The sequence below is a fragment of the Symphalangus syndactylus genome, chromosome 11 (genome assembly GCF_028878055.3).
Source record: "Symphalangus syndactylus isolate Jambi chromosome 11, NHGRI_mSymSyn1-v2.1_pri, whole genome shotgun sequence".
NCBI lineage: Eukaryota > Metazoa > Chordata > Mammalia > Primates > Hylobatidae > Symphalangus > Symphalangus syndactylus.
In genome coordinates this window covers 12,640,510-12,657,212 of record NC_072433.2, presented here as the reverse complement: position 1 = coordinate 12,657,212, position 16,703 = coordinate 12,640,510, and the positions used below count along the sequence as shown (strand labels likewise).

Genomic DNA, 16,703 nt, shown 5'->3' with positions numbered 1-16,703 from the left:
TTACTACTGGTGCCAATTTTCTGTGTTAGGCCATTCTTGCATTGCTATAAAGAAATACCTGAGACTGGGTAATTTATAAGAAAATAAGTTTAATTGGCTCATGGTTCTTCAGGCTGTACAGGAAGCAAAATGCCAGAATCTGCTTTTGGGGAGGCCTCAGGAAGCTTACAATCATGGCAGAAGGTGAAGAGGGAGCAGGTGTCTCACATGGAGAGAGCAGGAGCAAAAAAGAGAGTAGTGGGGGAGATGCAATGCTTTACAACAACCAGATCTCACTCACTGTCGTAAGGACAGCACCAAACCGTGAGAGATCCACCCCTATGACCCGAAACCTCCAAACAGGCCCCCTCCAACATGGGGGATTACAGTTCAACATGAGATTTGGTAGGGACATATATTCAGACTATATCATTGTCCTATTAAGCCAGTAAGTGTAAGAAGTCCCCTATGAAGCCAAACTTTGTAGGTGGCATTATTTTACCTAAGGTGGTACTGGAATAGTGATCAACCATAGAGATAGAGATGAACTATTCTTAATACAAGTTATACAACTACGTGGTTATTGAAAGACCTGCAGCCTCTCTTTATCAGATCTGCCATATGTATTAGCTTGCTATGTAGGTTTCCTTCTAGTTGGTGTTATGTTCTGCCTGACTAAATTAGGAATGTGGATATTACCATATTAGATTAATCTATTGCATCTAATGTTCTGCCAGTAACAGTTTCTGTTTCTTGGAAATTATTCTTTCCATCTTGTGAAAGTTGACTCAAAACTGCTAGTGTTGGCCAGGTATGGTACCTGTGCTGATAGTCCCAGCTCCTCAGGAGGCTAAGGTGGGAGGATCACTTGAGCACAGTAATTCAAGACCAGCCTGGGTAATAGAGAGAGACCCTGTCTCTTAAACAAACAAACAAACAAACAAACAACCCAAACCTGCTACTACTATTTTTATTACTCTTGCCAGGTAAAGGAAGCTCTCTTTATGGGTAGAGAGATTAAGAAATGCACATGTGGAATACTGAAGTATTATAGTCTGTAATTTTAAGGAAATTATCTACATTTAAAATCATTTAAAGCAAAATTTTAGCTTAACTATTGTGTTTTAGTCAAGTTTTATTCTTTTGAACATGTTCTCAGACTATAAAGTTTTCCTGAGAAAAAGCAGTGGAAAATAAGTTAAAGATTAAAAAAAAATTAAAAAAATCTTTTTTTGTTTTGTTTTGTGACAGGGTCTCACTTTGTTGCCCGGGCTGGAGTGCAGTGATGCCATGTCAGTTCACTGCAACCCCCACTTCCTGGGCTTAAATGATCCTTCCACCTCAGCCTCCCAAGTAGCTGATGCTACAGGAGCACACTACCATGCCTGGCTAATTTTTGTATTTTTTTTTGTAGAGGCGGGGTTTCACTGTGTTGCCCAGGCTGGTCTTGAACTCCTGGACTCAAGTGATCCGCCTGGCTTAGCCTTCCAAAGTGCTGAGATTACAGGCGTGAGCTACTGCACCTGGCCAAGATTTTTGTTTAGAAAGGTTTAGATCACATCATTTGCAATTCTAACTATATTCCTCTCTCCCTTTAATTTCACTACAGAAAAGAATAATATACAATAATAATAATAATGTGTATTCTATCTCAAATCTGTAGACTGCTGTGCCTAAGAGTTATACTCACACAGCTATAAATGTTTTCTGTTTTCTCTTCAGATACTGTGTAAGTATATTGTGGGTAGGACCTAAGCATTGGAGGCAAACAGATTTTACTCATTAGAGAAAACTCACCTAAATACCCAACACCTCTATCAAAATGGAGTCAATAATACTGTTTTCACAGGGATTTGTGAGGATTAAATGAAATAATTTATGCCAAAAAACTTCACTTTTAGTAAACACCTAGCAGTAGTAGCTACTATTACTACCATCTATTCTTCTCCTATATAAGCATTTTTTTTCTTAGTAAAGCTTAAGAAATTATATTTTTAAGAATGATATTAGAACAGGATTTATATACACATTAAACATATCCAATAGAACCATGCTAAGGAATTTCTGACAATATTTTTTGAAACTTTTGTTTTTGAAGGATTCAAATTCTAGTGCATTAGACTTTTGAACTAGCTGTTCCTTCAAGCTGGAAAGCTTTTCCATCTCATATTCACATGGCCAATTTCACTACTCAAATGCCACCTTCTTAGTGAGCCCTGCCCTGACCAATCTAATTAATGTTGCAGCCCATGATATGCCCATCTCTACTGTAATTGCTGATCTTCCTTACTATGCATTATTTTTTCCATAGCACTTACCACCTTCTAATGTATTTGATTTATTAATTATTTTTTATTGTTAATTGACTATATTTTGAATTTCATGTTTAAAAATGATACATAATGTACATATTTTTGAGGTGCATGTGATAATTTAATACATTCATATAATTTATAAAGATCAAATCATTGTAATTGAGATACCCCTTGATTATCTTTCTGTGCTAGGATATAAGTTCCACAGGGGCAGGAATATTTGTCTCTCATCACTTGATACATCCAGGAAAGCCTAAAATAGCACATGGTAGGTTCTAAGTAAATATTTAATTAGTTCAATTGAGCAGAACCTCCCGATTAATCTCATCCTCCTAAACCCCATGTGTATGTTGGCTTGAGGTCTTTCATGTTAACATAAGAAACCTACTGCAGGGAAATTCATGGCCCGCTAGATTTTAAAAACTCAGTTTTTAAACTGTTTTTTTCTGTCCTGTTGGCCACAACATTCTTGACAGGAGAAGCAGTGATCATAACTGTTGCTTTATTCCATGAGAAGAATGAAATACCTTTTAATATTATTCTGAAGACTTTTTAGCAAAATACTTATAAGTGATAAAATGATAAGAACACAGTAAGTATTAGTTTGTGTGGGTGTTTTTAGTAAACATTCACCTTGGTGTGTTTAAAGTAATAAATATTTTTTATAGAAACATAGTGTGTTAACTGGTCTGGCTGCCATAGCAGAATACCACAGACTTGTTAGCTTAAACAATAGAAATTTATTTTTTGACAGTTCTGGACACTGGGAGTCCAAGATCAATGTGCCAGCAGGGTTGGTTTCTGGTGAGGTTCTCTCTCCTTGGGTTACAGATGGCTGACTTCTTGTGTCGTCACATGGCCTTTTTTCTGGTGTTGCTTCCTCTTCTTGTAAGAACACCAGTCCTATTGCATCAGGGCTCCAGAGCTCATTTATCCCTCCTTACCTTTAAGATCATACCATAGTACTTTTTCACTTAACATTATATGAAGTCAAGTCAGACATTGCAAACTCATATGCTTACAGAGGCCAGGCAAGCAGTTAGCAAGGTAATAATGATAACTAACATTTACTGGGCCCTAACTGTGTGCCAAGTACTTTTCTAGGGGTTTGGTTTATATGTATTACATGTATTATCTTTCTTGACCTTCACAACAACCCTATAAGGTATATACCATTATTCTCTCCACATTTTAGATGAATAAAATAAAGTGTAAGGCTGAAAAGAACACATTTAAGGACACACAGCTAGTAGGTAGCTGCATTACCATTGAGACCCAGCTGTTGAAATGCCTGAAATGGGCCAGATGACTACTGTGATGAACAGGAGAGAGCATGCCCCATCTAAAGGGGCAGCCACTGCTCATGAAGGACTAATCTAGTATAGAAGATCTTTCCGTTTTTTGATAGCAGTCAAACATTTGCGTTTTTTGTGAAATGTTGGCAATTAGGAAAACAAACCAAAAAACCACCATTGAGTCAGACAAATCTTGTATACAGATTGTGTTCATTCAGACTATGTTTATAAAATAGTAATAATAATAGTAGAATCTACATTTTAAGTGATAGAAGAATTAAATTGGGGCGTTTTATATACAACATTTTGCTCAGTGCTTGGCACATAGTGGTAAGTAAATGTTAGCTTTCATTAGTAGCATAAACATTTTCTCCAGTCATCGAGATTCTGCATGAGTATCATTTACTATTTTTATTTTAAAAAATTATATACCTAACAACATCAGTACAGGTCTGTTGTAAAAAAAAAAAACTCAAAAAATATAGCAGTATAGAGAGAAAACAACTGAAGTTGCATTTGCTTCCTACTGTCAACCCCCTTCCTCTCTCCATGTATAATTAAAAACCATAAATGGTATACAGTATTTATCTTTCTGGGATTTGCTTTTTTCACTTAAAGCACCCTGAAGATCTTCTGAAGTGAGTTCATACAAAGCTGCTTTAATCTTTTTAAAGGCTGCATGGTGTATTGTTTAGTATGTATGTACCATAATCTATTGAACTAGGCCTCTCAATTGTCATTTAGGTAGTTTTCAATATTTCACTCTTATAAAAAAGGCTCTGCAAAGGTTATCTTTTTGTACATTTTTGAATATTTCCCTAGGATAGAACCCTAGATGGAATTGCTGGGCCAAAAGCATATTAAGAATTTTTACAACTATTGCACCTTTGTTACATATATTTTAGTAGTTTTGTAATATTCCATTTTATGAATCTACCTTTATTTACTTTACCATTTCCTTATGTTGAAATATTTAGGTTGTTTCCAGTTTGCCACTATAAATAGTCATGTGATAAATTTCTTTGTGGGTAGGTCATATTTTTAAAAGATAAATAGTCTGAGAGGAAGTTATCAGCTATCAGGTATATTTCTGAGACTTTCCCAAAGCTATTATAACAAACGTATTTAGTGGCAATATATTATTTTTAGAAAAAGTAGAGCTTTGATAGAATCATTGCCAAGGGTTTTTAATATTATACTTAAGATATTTTGGAACTTAAATATCTGTTTTATTTTAGGTCTTGTCATCTGTAATGAAGATCATTGTGAAACAGAAGATTGATTAAAGCCTTGTAACATTGGACCTAGATTAGAGATTTAGAAAAGAAAGTCAAAATTAGTCACTTTGGTGTTAGTGTCTCCATTTCATAATATTTATTCTTCCTTCTAAATAGATTTAGGGAGTAGAAATTAAAGTTCAATGCTGTACCAAAGGATATACTAATATTTGTTCAGCTTTTTTTCCCTTTTTTGTGAGGGAGAAAAAAGTAGATAACGAAAAGCTATAGTCATTCATGATGAAATATACTAAACAGAATTTTATGATGTCAGTTCTTGGCATTATAATCTATGTAACTGATTTAATTGTGGACATATGGGTATCTGTCAGATTTTTCCATGAAGGACAGTATGTTTTTAGTGTTTTAGCATTAAGCTTTATGCTTTTTGGAACACTTGTGGCTCAGTGTTTTAGTTATTCTTGGTTCAAGGCTGATTTAAAGAAAGCAGGCCAAGAAAGTCAGCATTGTTTTCTTCTACTTCATTGCTTGCAAGGAGGAGTTTTTACAAGGTGAGCATACATGTTTAATCATTACCACTGTTTTTCTTTTTCCAAACAGAAGCTACCGTTTTGTATCTGGGTAGTCAAATGTACAAAGATCCCTTGTTTGCATGAAGCACAAAGGTTACTTGCTCCTCACCATTGTGCTAATATAAGTCATTGCCATACTGTCAGAATTTTCCAGGTTCATTAATAAAAATGTTTAAATTTATCTAATTAGGTTACTTTTTCTGATATGAACTCAGTTTTCACAAGAAGGAAAAAGACATTTCTATGTCTTACAGAACTTTTATCTTCTGTGTATATTCTAAGTCTGATTGTGTAAATATGGCATTTCACTTGTAACTGAGAGAGTACTCACTTTTTTGATACTTATTGATTTAACTAAATGAAATTTTTGCTGCAATAATGCAGTAGCTATGTGGTTAGCTAGGTACAGAGTCATAGAACTAAAGCAACCTTAAGAATCATGTTGTTACAGGTAGAGAAACTAGACTCTAAATAGGCCCTCAGAATTCCGTGATTCTTTGTATATTTAATTTTTTATGACCTCTCTATTATTACTTCAAGTGATTCTACTTTTGATTCTGTCCTGTTAAAAAGCAACAAATTCATGATCCTTAGTTGAATGTATTAAAAAAATTCCAGGCTTTTCCTATATTAATTAATGGGAATAATGCCATTGTATTTATGTGGAGACTTATAGTTTTCAAAGTATTTTCACATATTTTGCCTTTTTGAAGCTATAGTTACTATGTTTTTAATATGTAAAAGAAACAGAATGTGCAGTGAGAAGTTTACAGGTTTTAGGAAAAGCTGGAAAGAAAGTGCTTTAGTTGTTGGTATTAGAAGTCAATTTTCAAACTGCACATTCTCAATAAGACGAAAATGTTTAAAGAAATACAGTAAAAGTGCTGATGAACAAATACATATGTAATAGGTAAGATTAAATGAGTACTCTGTATGAACAATATCGAGAATTGTGTAGTTGTAATACTGAAGAAAGAGAAAAGTTGCTTTTGCAAGGAATTTAGAAATATGGTAAATTCTCTGTTAATTGCCATTCTAATGGAAAATTTGCACATCTATAGAACTATTTTCATCAGTATTCAAATGAGGACCTTAAGGTACATTGTGTTATAAATTATAAATTGTATTATAAAAGAAAGGCCAAATTGCCTTGATTTTCAGTGTCTCTTGATACACCTAGTAATTTTTGATTGAATATTACACATTGTATACAAAAGATGATAGAAGTTCCAAATACTACTGTTTTGCTTTTTCTCTGGTAGGCATTTAGACTAAGGTTCAGTCTGCTTTTGGTTTGTAGTCTCTAGGGAACTGAGAGTATAGTGTGGTCATCTCACCTCCACAAGTCCTGAACACTAATTTTTATCTTGGCACCACAAGACTACCAGAAAGCCTGTTTTGCTTTTTCAAGACTTTCTGCTTAGCTTTTAGCCTCTATGGTGTAGTTTCAAAATTTGGCACATATGTTGTTGGAAAAATTGATTGAGTTGAGGTCCCTCAGTCAATAGACCTCTAAAACCTAGCTTAAACATCTTGAAGATCTTCTGAAGTGAGTTCATAGAAAGCTGCTTTACTCTTTTTAAAGGCTGCATGGTGTATCCTTTAGTATGGATGTACTATAATTTTGTTGAACTAGGCCTCTCTTCTTGCCTAACAACAGACCTTTGCTTGGGCAGAATCCAGGTTTTCAACCTCTTGTTCTGAGTAATAGAATCAGCAAATATTTCCAAGCAACAAGCATTTGTAGGTATATCAGCCCAGTTTGTAGCTTCTCTAGTTGCTTTGGCAGGAGCATTGGTCTGTTCCAATATGCTGGATCCTACCTAGAAGTATAGTGCATAATGTGTGGTCTTAAATTGTTCCAAGTATAAAGTAAAAACCTTTGCTGTTAACATTGATAATTTAAAGACCTCAAAACAATAGAATTCGATTTGCTATGCTCCCAACTAATATGTTTATATTGTTGTCATTTTAATGCCTGTTTTTAATCCCACTAGATGATATTATTATATATTTTTCTACTTTATGTAGTTAAATTCTACTAAATTTTGTTTATGTTTACCCATATATTTACTACTCTCTTTATTTTTTATTTCTTCTTGAATCTCAGGACTTCTACCTAGAATTACTTTTCTTTTCTTTTTTTTTATTTTTTTTGACACAGGGCCTTGCTCTGTCACCCAGGCTGGCCTGCAGTGGCGCCTTCCTGGCTCATTGCAGCCTCCGTCTCTTGGGTTCAAGAGATTCTCCTGCATCAGCTTCCTGAGTAGCTGGGATTACAGGCATGCGCCATGACACTTGGTTAATTTTTGTATTTTTAGTAGAAATGGGGTTTAGTCATGTTGGCCAGGCTGGTCTCGAACTCCTGACCTCAAGTGAGCCACCCACGTCGGCCTCCCAAAATGTTGGGATTATAGGTGTGAGCCACCATGTTCGGCCCTAGAATTACTTCTGCCTTCTTGAGGTCCACCTTTTAGAATTTCATCTATTGAGGGGCTGTTGGTGACATCACCTCTCAATTTTTGGTTGTTTGAAAATGTCTTTATTTCATTATCTTTCTTGAGAGATATTTTAGTGGCTATAGAATTCTAGATGAGTAGTTGTTTTCTCTCTGCATATTATATTTGATTGTTTTTTGGTTTCTATTGTTGCTCTGGAGGAGTTAGATTTTAGTCTCATTGCTGCTCTTTTGAAAGTGTTTTGTCTTTTCCTCCTCTGGCTGCTCTTAAGATTTTTCTCTTTATCTGTGGGTTTCTACAGTTTAATTATATGTTTAGATGTAGATTTTATTTCTCTTGCTTAGGATTTATTGGTCCTCTTGATTCTGTGGATTATTATCTTCTATTAATTCTACATAATTGTCAGCCATTAACTTTTTTAATATTTTCTTTACTGTGTTTTGTGTTTCTTTCCCTTCTGGGATGCCAATCAAATGTAAATTACACCTTCTCACTGTGTTTAACATAACTATTAAATGTTAGATTTTAAAAATTTTTATTTTTGAACTGTATTTATGATATTTATGAACTTGTTTTTGAATGTATTTGTGATACATTCTGTGGAATGTTATAATCCAAATTCCTCCCTCTCATTCCTTATATCATTGCTATCATTCATTTCACTTATACTAAGTATACATAACCATATAAATATACACACATAAGCATACATAATCAAATATATTGTCATATTATTTTGAACTGTTATCTGGATCAATTAATTAAGATCAATTAAATATAAGAATTATATTTAAATAATTTAAATAAAATTAGATCAATTAAAAATAAGAAAAATAAGTTTTTGTTTATCTTCAATTATTCCTTTTTCAGTGCTTTTCCTTTCTTTATATATTTTAATAGATCCAAGTTTTTGACCTGTAACATTTTTCTTTTCTTTGAAGAATCTATTTTAATGTTTCTTGCAAGGCAAGTCTACTGGCAGCAAGTTTCCCCAGTGTTTGTGGAAATCTTTATTCTCCTTCACTTTTGAAGCATAATTTCACAGGGTGCAGAATTCAGAGTGGTGTTTTCTTTCTTTCTTCTTCTTTTTTTCCTCTCAACACTTTAAACTTTTCACTCCGTTCTTTTTTTTTTTTTTTTTTTGAGACAGAATCTCACTCTGTTGCTCAGGCTGGAGTGCTGCAGTGCTGTGGTCACAGGTAACTGCAACCTCTAACTCCCTGGGCTCAGGTGATCTTCCCACTTCAGCCCCACAAGTAGCTGGGACTACAGGTGTGTGCCCCCACACCGGGCTAGCTAATTTATATATATATTTTTGGTAGAGACAGAGTTCTTTTTTCTTTTTTTTGAGACGGAGTCTCACTCTGTCGCCCAGGCTGGAGTGCAGTGGCGCAATCTCGGCTCACTGCAAGCTCCGCCTCCCGGGTTCACGCCATTCTTCTGCCTCAGCCTCTCCGAGTAGCTGGGACTACAGGCGCCCGCCACCACGCCCGGCTAATTTTTTGTATTTTTTAGTAGAGATGGGGTTTCACCGTGGTCTCGATCTCCTGATCTCGTGATCCGCCCGCCTCGGCCTCCCAAAGTGCTGGGATTACAAGCGTGAGCCACCGCGCCGATGGATTCTTGCTCTTTTGCCCCGGCTGGAGTGCAATGGCCTGATCTTGGCTCACTGCAACCTCCTCCTCCCAGGTTCAAACAATTCTCCTTCCTTAGCCTCCTGAGTAGCTGGGACTACAGGCATGTGCCACCACGCCTGGCTAATTTTTGTATTTTTCGTAGAGACAGGGTTTTACCATGTTGCCCAGGCTGGTTTTGAACTCTTAGGCTCAAGTGATCCATCTCCTTCGGCCTCTCAAATCCATTCTCTTCTTGCTTGAATGGTTTCTGAGGAGAAAGTGAATGTAATTTTTACCTTTACTCCTTTAGGTGTTTTTTCCTCTTTGGCTTCTTTTAAATTTTTTTTTCAGTTTTAATTATTATGGGTACATAATAGGTGTATATATTTATGGAGTACGTGTAATGTTTTGATACAGACATACATAATGTGTGATAATCACATAAGGGTAATTGGAATATTTATCACCTCAAGTATTTATTTTTTCTTTGTGTTAGGAACGTTCCAATTTCATTCTTAGTTATTTAAAAATACACAGTAAATTATCGTTGACTTTAATCACTCTGTTATGTTATCAAATGCTAGAGCCTATTCATTATAACTACATTTATGTACCCATTAACCATCCCCACTTCTGCCTGACTCCCTGTTACCCTTCCCAGACTCTGGTAACTATTATTCTACTCTCTATCTCCATGAGTTTGTTTCAATTTTTAGCTCCAATGTATGAGTGAGAACATGTGAAATTTGTCTTTCTGTGCCTGGCCTGGCTTTTTTCACTTAACATAATGTTCTTCAGTTTCATCCACATTGTTGCAAATGAAAATGACAGGATTTCTTTCTTTCCTCCCTCTCTCTCTCTCTTTCTTTCTTTTCTTTTCTTTCTTTCCTTTCTCTCTCTCTCTCTTTCTCTCTCTCTCTTTCTCTTTCTCTCTTTCTCTTTCTCTCTCTTCTTTCTAAATAGAGACAGGATCATCATAGCTCATTATAACCTCGAACTCCTGGGCTCAGGTGATCTTCCTGAGCCACCTGAGTTGCTAGCATTACAGGCATGTGCCATCAGGTCTGGCTAATTTTTTATTTTTTTGTGCAGATGGGGGTCTCAGTATGTTGCCCAGGCTGGTCTCGAACTCCTGGCCTCAAGTGATCCTCCTGTCTTGGCCTCCCAAAGTGCTGGGATTACAAGCATGAGCCACTGTGCCCAGTCGAGTTCAAAATATTTTTTAGCTTCCTTGTGATTTTGTCTTTTACTAAAGGGTTAGACTATTAAATCTTTTTTCAAATATTTGGGTCTTTTGTAGTTATTTTAATGTTGATTTTTAATTAATTCTTTTGCGTTCAGATAACATACTCTTATGATTTCAATCTTTTGAAATTTATTCAGACTTGTTTTATTGTCTAACATGGTCCATCTTTATGAATGTTTCATGTACACTTGAAACATACATGTTTCTGCAGTTGTTCTGGTATTCTGTAAGTGAAATTTAATGAGTGTAGTTGATAGTGCCATTCAGATATTGTACAGTTTTACTGATTTTATGCTTAGTTGCTTTAAGTGTCGGGGAAACTGGGTAGCCATTTAGAAGAAAACAAAATATGTAAGTTTTAATTGGCGATAATAGTTTTCACACAAAGGTCAGTCTTAGGCTATGCCCTACCATGGCACATGATCTAGAAAAGAGGTCTCTTCTGTGGAGATGAAATCTTCATTCTGTGGAAGTGGTGGTCAAATCTTCAGGAGTATATTAGTAGAAACATAGAGGTAGACCCTGGGAGAAATGTGAAATATTGTGTGTGTCTTTGGCATGTCACAGTTTTTGATGTGACAAAATATGGGTTCTAATTCTTCCAAGCCAGGAGAAAGTTTGAAAGGATATTCTGCAAGAGTTCTCCCCGTCACCCATCCAAACCACAAGGGCAATAAACGAGTTTTTCTCTGTATAGCATATGAATACACAGACCACATTTTTTTTTTTTTGAGATGGAGTCTTGCTCTGTCGCCCAGGCTGGAGTGCAGTGGTGCGATCTCTGCTCACTGCAAGCTCCACCTCCCAAGTTCACACCATTCTCCTGCCTCAGCCTCCTGAGTAGCTGGGACTACAGGTGCCCGCCACCACACCCGGCTAATTTTTTGTATTTTTAGTAGAGATGGGTTTCACCATGTTAGCCAGGATGGTCTTGATCTCCTGACCTCGTGAGCCGCCCGCCTTGGCCTCCCAAAGTGCTGGGATTACAGGTGTGAGCCACCGTGCCTGTCCTTTTTTTTTTTTTGAAATTGATTGGAAAAAAAAGGGAAGCAATAGCCAGTATGTGCAGCATGAAAACAGTAAAAACTTCGTTAATTTATAAAGTTGGGATACTTTAAGATAGCATGTTATACTTCTAGGTAGGGTACCAGATAGCAGGATAAATTTCTAATGAATCAAATATTTAATGTAAAATACTATAAAAGGAAACACCGGAGAATTCCTTTATAACTGAAATGGGGAAAGCCTTTGTAACCATGACTCAAAATCCAGAAGCTATAACAATTGTAGATTTGACTATAAAAATGTATGCTAATAAACAAAAGCAAAAATCCCAACGCACACAACAAAAGCATAACAAAGAAAAACAATATTAACAGGGAAAAAGAATTGTAAACTTATAACAGAAAAAGGGCTAGTCCTCTGATATTTAAAGAGCTTCTGGAAATCAAAAAGTAAAAGACCATCTACCCAATAGAAAAATGGGAAGAGAATAAGGATAGTTCATAGAAAAGGAAATACAAATAGGCCTTAAGTTGTATAAAAGATGCTAAGCCTCGTTCATGAAAAATTCCAATTAAAACTACATTGAGATATTATTCCTCATTTACTAGATTGACAAAAATCTGAATGACTATATACTCTCTTGGTAAAGTGTGGGAAAACATACTTTCATACCTTGTTCATCAGAGTATGGATTGCTATAATTTCTGTGGAAAGTAGCTTGACCATATTGCAAATATATATATATGTATTTTATATATATATGTATTATATATGTATTTTATATGTATTATATATGTATTATATATGTATTTTATATATGTATTATATATGTATTTTATATATATGTATTATATATATGTATTATATATATGTATTTTATATACATGTGTATTTTATATATATAATATGTATATTAGCCCCAGAGCTTCCTCTTCTATAAATTTATCATACTTGCATACATGTAAAGTGACATATGCACACAATTTTTAATTGTAGCGTTGTTTGTAATAGAAAAATATTGAAAACAATTTTAGTGTCTTTTGATGGAGTTTGTAATACACTGTGCAATGGCATAGTACATAACTATCATAAAGCATGATAAAGTACTTTATATACTGAAATGAAAAGATATCCAGGACTTATTTTGGGTGAAAAGACAAGGTACAGACAGGAGGTATAGTATGCCACAATTTGTGTAACAAAAGATGGTGAAAACTAATATGTATTTATGTTTGCTTGTATCTGCATGAAGAAACTCTAGATGGGTACACATGAAACTAATAACTGAATTCCTGTGGTCATGGGGGAGGGTAAAAGCTGGATAGTGGGTTATAGGAGTAGGATAGAGTTTTCTCACTTATAACTTTCTAATTTTTTGAATTATTTAAATATTTTGCCTATTTAAAAGAGAAGAAGAAGAAAATTGAATTAGGTTGGGCATTAGTGGAAGATGCCAGATAGATAAACAAACACTTTACTCTTTTTTTGTTTTTCTTTCTTTGTTTTTAAGAATTTTTGTTTTAGGTTCAGGGGTACATGTGAAGGTTTGTTACATAGATAAACACGTGTCGTGGGGGTTTGTTATTACATATTATTATATCACTCAGGTATTAAGCTCAGTACCAAATAGTTATCTTTTCTGTTTCTCTGCCTCCTTCCACCCTCCCCCTCAAGTAGATGCCTGTCAGTGTCTGTTGTTTCCTTCTTTGTGTTCATAAGTTCTTACACTTTAGCTCCCACTTTTTTTTTATTTTTTTGGAGATAGAGTCTCACTCTGTCGCCAGGCTGGAGTGCAGTGGTGCGATCTTGGATCACTGCAACCTCCGCCTCCCAGGTTGGAGCAATTCTTTCTCCTGCCTCAGTCTCCCGAGTGGCTGGGACTACAGGCACACGCTGCTATGCCCAGCTAGTTTTTTTTTTTTTTTGTATTTAGTAGAGATGGGGGTGGGAGTCTCACCATGTTGCCCAGGCTGGCTTCGAACCCCTGAGCTCAGGCAGTCAGCCCACCTCGGCCTCCCAAAGTGTTGGGATTACAGGCATGAGCCACCGTACCTGGCCAGCTCCCACTTGTAAATGAGAACATGCAGTATTTGGTTTTCTATTCTTACGTTAGTTTGCTAAGGATGATAGCCTCCAGCTCCTTCCGTGTTCTGGCAAAAGACATGATCTTGTTTTTTTTATGGCTGCATAATATTCCATGGTGTATATATACCACATTTTCTTTATCCAGTCTGTCATTGATTGGTATTTAGGTGATCCTGTGTCTTTGCTATTGTTAACAGTGCTGCAATGAACACTTGTGTGTATGTGTCTTTATGGCAGAATGCTCTGGGTATATACCTAGTAATGGAATTGCTGGATCCAATAGTAGTTCTTTTAACTCTTTGAGGAATTGTCATACAGTTCCTCAATGGTTGAACTAATTTACACTCCCACCAACAGTGTATAAGGGTTCCTTTTTCTCCACAACCTCACCAGCATCTGTTATTTTTTGACTTTTTAGTAATAGCCATTCTGACTGGCGTGAGATGGTATTTCATTGTGGTTTTCATTTGCATTTCTCTAATGATCGGTGGTATTGAGCTTTTGCCATAAGCTTGTTTGCCACATGTATGTCTTCTTTTGAGAAGGGTCTGTCCATGTCCTTTGCCCACTTTTTAATGTGGTTGCTTGTTTTTCTCTTGTAAAGTTGTTTAAGTTCCTTATAGATACTGGGTATTAGACCTTTGTCACATGCACAGTTTGCAAATTCTTTCTCCCATTTTGTAGGTTGTTTGTTTACTCTGTTGATAGTTTCTTTTGCTGTACAGAAGCTTTTAAATTTAGTTAGATCCCATTTGTCAATTTTTGCTTTTGTTGCAGTTGCTTTTGGTGTCTTCATCATGAAATCTTTGCCTGTTCCTAGATCCAGGATCGTATTGCCTAGGTTGTCTTTCTGAGCATTTTACAGCTTTGGGTTTTACATTTAAGTCTTTAATCTGTATTCAGTTGATTTTTGTATATGGTGTAAGGAAGAGGTCCAACTTCAATCTTCTGTATATGGCTAGTCAGTTATCCTAGCACTATTTATTGAATAGGGATTTTTTTTTCCCATTGCTTGTTTTTGTCAGCTTTGTCAACGATCAGATAGTCAAAGATATGTGGCCATTTTTTGGGCTCAAAAAATGGTTGTTCTGTTCCCTTGGTCTGTGTGTCTGTTTTTGTACCAATACCATATTGTTTTGGTCACTATAGCCCTGTAGTATAGTTTGGAGTCGAATAACATGATGCCTCCAGCTTTCTTCTTTTTGCTTAGGATTGCCTTATTTGGGCTCTTTTTTGGTTCCATATAAATTTTAAATAATTTTTTCTAGTTTTGTGAGGAATGTCATTGGTAGTTTAACAGGTATAGCATTGGGCATTATAGCCATTTTAATGATATTGATTCTTCCTATTTATGATGATGGGATGTTTTTTCATTTGCTTCTGTCTTCTTTGATTTCTTTGAGCAGTGTTTTGTCATTCTCACTGTAGAGATTTTTTTACATCCCTGGTTAGCTGTATTCCTAGGTGTTTTATTTTTTATTTTTTTGGTGGCAACTGTGAATGGGTTTGCCTTTCTTATTTGGCTCTCAGTTTGGTTGTTGTTGGTGCACAGGAATGCTAGTGAGTTTTGTACATTGATTTTATATCCTGCAACTTTGCTGAAGTTGTTTATCAGCTGAAGGAGCTTTTGGGCCAAGACACTGGGGTTTTCTAGATATAGAATCATGTCATCTGCAAACAGAGATAGTTTGACTCCCTCTCTTACTATTTGGATGCCCTTTATTTTTTTTTCTCCTGACTCATGGCTCTGGCTAGGACTTCCAATACTATGTTGAATAGAAGTGGAGAGAGAGGGCATCCTTGTCTTGCACCAGTTTTCAAGGGGAATGCTTCCAGCTTTTGCCCATTTGGTATGATGTTGGCTGTGCATTTCTCATAGATGGCTCTTATTATTATTATTCTTATTTTTTGAGACAGTTTTGCTCTTGTTGCCCAGGCTGGAGTGCAATGGTGCGATCTTGGCTTACTGCAACCTCCACCTCCCAGGTTCTAGCAATTCTCCTGCTTCAGCCTCCCGAGTAGCTTGGATACAGGTGCCCACCACCACATCTGGCTAATTTTTTGTATTTTCAGTAGAGACGGGGTTTCACCATGTTGGCCAGGGTGGTCTCAAACTCCCGACCTCGGGTGATCTGCCCGCCATAGCCTCCCAAAGTGCTTGGATTACGAGCGTGAGCCACCATGCCTGGCCATGGCTCTTATTATTTTGAGGTATGTTTCTTCAATACCTAGGTTATTGAGAGTTTTTAACATGAAAGAATGTTCAGTTTTATCAAAAGCCATTTCCACATCTGTTGAGATGATTGTGTGGTTTTTGTCTTTAGTTCTGTTTATGTGATGAATCACATTTATTGGTTTTCATATGTTGAATCAACCTTGCATCCCAGGGGTGAAACCTACTTGATCATGGTAGATTAGCTTTTTGATGACACTCAGGATTTGAGTTACTAGGGTTCTTGTATTGGCTCTTTCTCATCTCTGCATGTGGGTATTTCTTTAACTGCAGTGCAGATTGAGTATAGTCAATCGACTTCTTTTCTGGATGTTTTCACTTGGTTGAGGCTTTGTGTAGGGTCTTTATTTGAAGCTGACTTCTTGTCTCTGGTTTCAGTGGGGGTATATTAGTGAGATATTTTTGGTGTTGAAGCTTTGGGGGTATGATCCAGCAGATGACATTTAGGCTTATCAGTCAGTTGGTAGACTTTTGCTTGGTTGTGTGGCTTCCCTATGTTTCCTCACAGTTGCAGCTGTGTTCCCTGTCAGTGCTCCGAAAATGTAAGTTCCTCTCTCCCTTGAGTGCTGGCTGTAGTTCACAACTTGTCACTCCTGGGCTGCCCACTGCAGCTCTGGGACAGTCTTAGTGTTTATTTGCCTTCTCCAGGTTAGAGGCAGC

General features: G+C 36.3%; 1 protein-coding gene across 16 annotated transcripts in view; it reads left to right on the top strand.

The window, feature by feature from the left end:
• Positions 1-16,703, top strand: part of XKR9 (XK related 9) — a 114,120-nt gene that overhangs the window by 59,943 nt on the left and 37,474 nt on the right. For 12 of the 16 annotated variants that reach the window (XM_063612635.1, XM_063612630.1, XM_063612628.1 and 9 more), the window contains one exon: positions 4,828-5,378. The exons of the other annotated variants lie outside the window; for them this stretch is intronic. In XM_063612635.1, coding sequence (XP_063468705.1) covers positions 5,104-5,378 — 275 coding nt within the window. In that variant the 5' untranslated portion in view covers positions 4,828-5,103. The remainder of the gene's footprint in view (positions 1-4,827; positions 5,379-16,703) is intronic. 16 annotated transcript variants of the gene reach the window in all.